The sequence below is a fragment of the Atta cephalotes genome, assembly GCF_000143395.1.
Source record: "Atta cephalotes unplaced genomic scaffold scaffold00020, whole genome shotgun sequence".
Classification (NCBI taxonomy): Eukaryota; Metazoa; Arthropoda; class Insecta; order Hymenoptera; family Formicidae; genus Atta; species Atta cephalotes.
Window position 1 is genome coordinate 2,657,256 of NW_012130084.1, and position 4,544 is coordinate 2,661,799.

General features: G+C 32.6%; 1 protein-coding gene across 1 annotated transcript in view; it reads left to right on the forward strand.

Annotated features, from left to right (window-relative positions):
- The window catches only part of LOC105619303 (glutamate receptor ionotropic, kainate 2-like), a 34,760-nt gene extending 30,537 nt beyond the window's left edge, over window positions 1-4,223 (forward strand). Inside the window, exons 10-11 of the mRNA XM_012200826.1 lie at window positions 1,323-1,440; window positions 4,094-4,223. Of these exons, the coding sequence (XP_012056216.1) occupies window positions 1,323-1,440; window positions 4,094-4,223 (248 nt within the window). The remainder of the gene's footprint in view (window positions 1-1,322; window positions 1,441-4,093) is intronic.
- The last annotated feature ends 321 nt before the right edge of the window (window positions 4,224-4,544 follow it).

Genomic DNA, 4,544 nt, shown 5'->3' on the forward strand with positions numbered 1-4,544 from the left:
TTTCTATCTACGCAATAACGAATTAGAGTAAGTTTGTAAAATGAAAATATACAAAATCCGTAAGAAAGAAGTTTTGCTGAATCTAAAAGTTTAGCTAAATAATGATCTAAAAATAATTTTGTTGGATCATCAAAATAATGTAAAACGCTGGAATGTCAAAACTTTTTGTGGCATTGTTCATCATGCTTGAGATTCCTACATAATTATTTTGATTGTCTAAACAAATTATTTTCAAACATGGGTCTAGCTAAATTTTTAGATTCAGTAAAATCATTCCTCCCGCGGCCAAATAAAATAAAGTGTTAATTATATATAAATTATATAAATTATATATAAATAAATATATGTAAAATTTTAAATCAAGAGACTTTCTGTTGTTCTGATGAAAGTACGATTCCCAATTGCAGTAAAATCCTATTCCAAATTTGTGCTATTTTTCGCATCTCTTTCTCTCTCTCTCTTTCTCCCGTTCGCAAAAATCATAATTTACGTTTTGCATACGAAAATCAGGAAGGTTTAATGATCGAGGCGACGCTGGCAGTTTCCATCGCCGTAAATTATGATGACCGATTCTCAGGGAGACCCTTAGCGCGCATCGGCGGCAGAGAGATTCGACCTTCTCGCACGCTCCTTCGTCGAGGACTCGGCGAAATAATCGACCACGTTCTTGCGTTCCATACGACGGCGGTGGTAGTGATGGCGACTCCTTGGGCGGGGTGAACGTATACTGTACAGTTAGGATTTCGAAGAGGCGAGGAACATAATGAGAGAAACGTGCTGCCCCTTGACCCGCGCTGCGCGCACGGCTGCACCCTTGCCCATATATTCGTATTGAGACGAAATTCTCGTTATGCGATACAGATAACTCGAGGAGTCCGCTTGCGAAGCAAGGTGTATCAAGATGACATGGAAATCCACGTTTGGAGTTGATTTAAACGAGAAACAGGATTATTATCTCTGCCATCATATGCACGCGTATAGGACCAGTTTTACGCAAAGAATTCCTTGCAGGGGAACACCAATTAATATGTTTCCATATGAAAATCTGCGCGTTGAAACATGAGATAGAATTTATAATGATAAAATTTTAATAAGAGTCCTTAATATCGTACGCGCAACGAAAATAGTTTAGATATTATGATATAGATTAAAAAATCTCAAATTGATCCTTTCCTTTAAGTTAAATACAAAATTTTAAAAAGAATTTAAATGTAGAACCTAAGATACAGTTTTGAGACTTAGTAAAGGAACCGAGTATTAAGTACTAATTATATCTACAAGACCGATACTCCATAAGATTGCGTCGATTAATTATTGGACAGGTCGGGACAAGACTGGGACGACTAGTCTCTCTCGAGGAACGAAGAACTTTGTCGTTAAAGAATTTCTCGATGTATCTTGCGTATCATCTCCACGGTCAGTTATGGCGCAAGTGGACTGGTATGATTTTTATCACGCACAATGTCGAGTTATCGCAGAAGAGTATTTATAGCGATATGATCCGGGGAGATAATCTCAACGAATAAGAAATAGATTTATCTATAGGATAAATTTATTGTAAAAATTAAGTCTATAAAAAATGATATTATACATATATCGATTAAGTAAAATAAAATTAGACAGATGTTTCAGTCTGCAGATATCGCATGTATGGTGCTTATCTTTTTGTCAATATTCTTATGATATGTTGCCTATGCGAACTGACAATAATGTTATTTGAATATAATCGTTAATTATAATATTAATATAAGTCGATAATAAATCGCGATATGAATTTGTCTACTCGCTTTTCACACAACTCGCTTTTTAGCACGAACAAATTATCACGACTATGAAGACAGCTTGTTTCAAAATTAAAGAACGTGAGTAGCAATTGTGTAACGCGAATTGCCAGTGCAAAAATGTGTCGCAAGAAAACATGTCACACCTCAGCAAGGACTCGCCGAGGACGCACGTACGAAATTCTTGTCTTAAAACAATAAAGGTAAATTGGCCATCCTCTAACAAGCTGCGTTGCGCAAGAGCTTTCATTAACTCTCTCGTCTCACCTCTCGGGATTCAATCCCACGCCTCATTGACCGACTACTGACTGAGTGACTTAGTGCAGAATCCTTCCGTCGTTACGAAAGGACTGATTATTTCAACGATTCATTGTTGCTAGCTAGTGTGCACTTCCGCGTGTGTTATATAGCGTCACGCTCTCGCGCGAATTTCCCGTGCAATCTGCGCGAATTTACGCAACACCATTGGATGAGATATGTCTCGTTTGCTATCACTGAGAAAACGACAGGGACGTGACACAAAATTACAAGCAAAGAATAACGTTGCAGTTTCTCTGTATAATTCTGGATAATATGATTTAATGATAGCTACGAGAAGAATTGCAGAATGTGCTCACAAAAATGCGCGACACATTTTATAATAAAAAAAAATCACAATATAATTTCTTTCTTTGCAAAAAATTATTTATTTAAGAGTTTACATCAATTAATTCACCTTATTATTCTCTATAATAAATTCTGTATTAAAAATATTAAACTATTATTATTAAAAAATTAATAGTTTACGAGATATTTAACATTTTATGTTAATATATACCAGAATAAAGTACAAAATATTTTGTAAACTACTGATTTTTTGATATCTCTATTTTAATACTTTATATGCAGAATAATTAGAGGAATTATACTATGTAACAAAATTATATAATTTCATTTAAAAAAGTGGAGGTGATCTTCATATCACTTTTTTTACATAAGAAAAATCTGCAATGTCAATATAAATAATATATATTATATGTACATATATATCATATAATTTATCCTTTCTTATATATTTCTTCAAGATATAGATATAAGATTCAAGATATAGATATAAGATTAAATAGATATAAATCGATAAAAGAAGCAATATATACCTATTTATTTAGATAGTCTTTCAATGCGCATAAATACAAGCAGGAGTAAGAAAGATAAAAAAAATCTTTATTAGTTTTGCAGTTTAATAACAATCAAGTGTGTGATTAATCTGTGAAAATAGAATATTTGGCATGAGTATTTTATCAAACGATAATATCAAAAAAATAATTGATTATTAACACGTTTTATCAATAAAATAATTATATACAAACATTTTGTTAAATTTTATTTTGTAGCCATTAAAAATTGCAAATTTTTTTTATTCAACTCAATTTTTGTTTTTTTAATAATTGAATATATTCGAAAATGACAACTGATTAGTTTCAACATCTCCTCATGAAATACTTTGTATAAGGTTATTTATTCATATTAGCTTCTTATATATAGAATGTCCCATTTTAATGTCCCAGTCGAAATAACTTTTTATTTTTGATTTTAGAAAAAAATATTTTAAATAAAAATTATATGGCTTTGAGAAGGACATAAGATGATGTAAGTTTAACCTTGAATAGTTGCTTGAAGGTCACGTAAAGGTTATCTTCAATTCTTAAATGGAATCTCCTATTTTTTATTGCACATTTTTATAAATCATCTCGAGAGCTTTTCAAAACACTATAATTAAGTTCATTTTCATTAAATACTTTTCGAATTATAAGTAATATATACCTTTCATGTAAATATATATCTTTAACAGGTAGGTTTAAAAAATTTCATACACTATAATTATTGAATTTACATATTATCTATATATTAAATTTATATATTATATATATAAATTTATACACTATAATAATTTTATATATAATTTTTTCATAATGTGTTATAATATTATAATACTTTTTGAGGGTGGCTTGTTAAAAATTAATAAAATATTTAAAATAAATAATAGAAATTTTATCATATTGCTTGAATAGATTAATATAAATGTTCAATGGTTTAATCAAATCCCATGACATTGAGAACTCTGTTCGGAGATAATGATATCCGTTCGTCTCGGACTGTCACGCGGCAACTAACTCTTGACTGCCGAAAGCAGGATAGTTCTGGTATCCGCGGGACGTGGGTAGGAATCCAAGGTAAGTGGCATGCCGTAGTATGTAGACTTTAAATCGTTGCCTCGATACCGAACCGAAGACACTGCGGTATATGCTCGTATTATCTTGTTGTTCGAACAGGCTATACGCGGAATATAGAGCACTTTACTCTGGTCATGGTAACGACGGACCACTTAGTCCGGGTAACGACCGCTACGACCCGGAGTATCATCAAGCTGTCCATCGGATCGTACACATCGTCGGTTGGTGACCTTTATGCCATGGGATCACGATGTTCCATTTGCGGAAATTGAAATTCCATTCGCGTAGAGATTGCTGATGGTGACTGGAGCTTTCGTGAGAACGCAGAAGCCAAAAAGCATTAAACACTGTGACTAACTAACGTCAGGATTTGCAATTCATCCGTCGTCTTAATCATTGATTAAATACATTTGCCTCGTACGCTCATCGCTTGAAATGAATTCCGTTCGCCGGAAAACGCAATTAAATTTCAGAGAATCGGCTATGTTGCTTCTATTATTCTTGAAACATTTTTGAATGATTCATTGGAATATATTTTGTATATATAAGA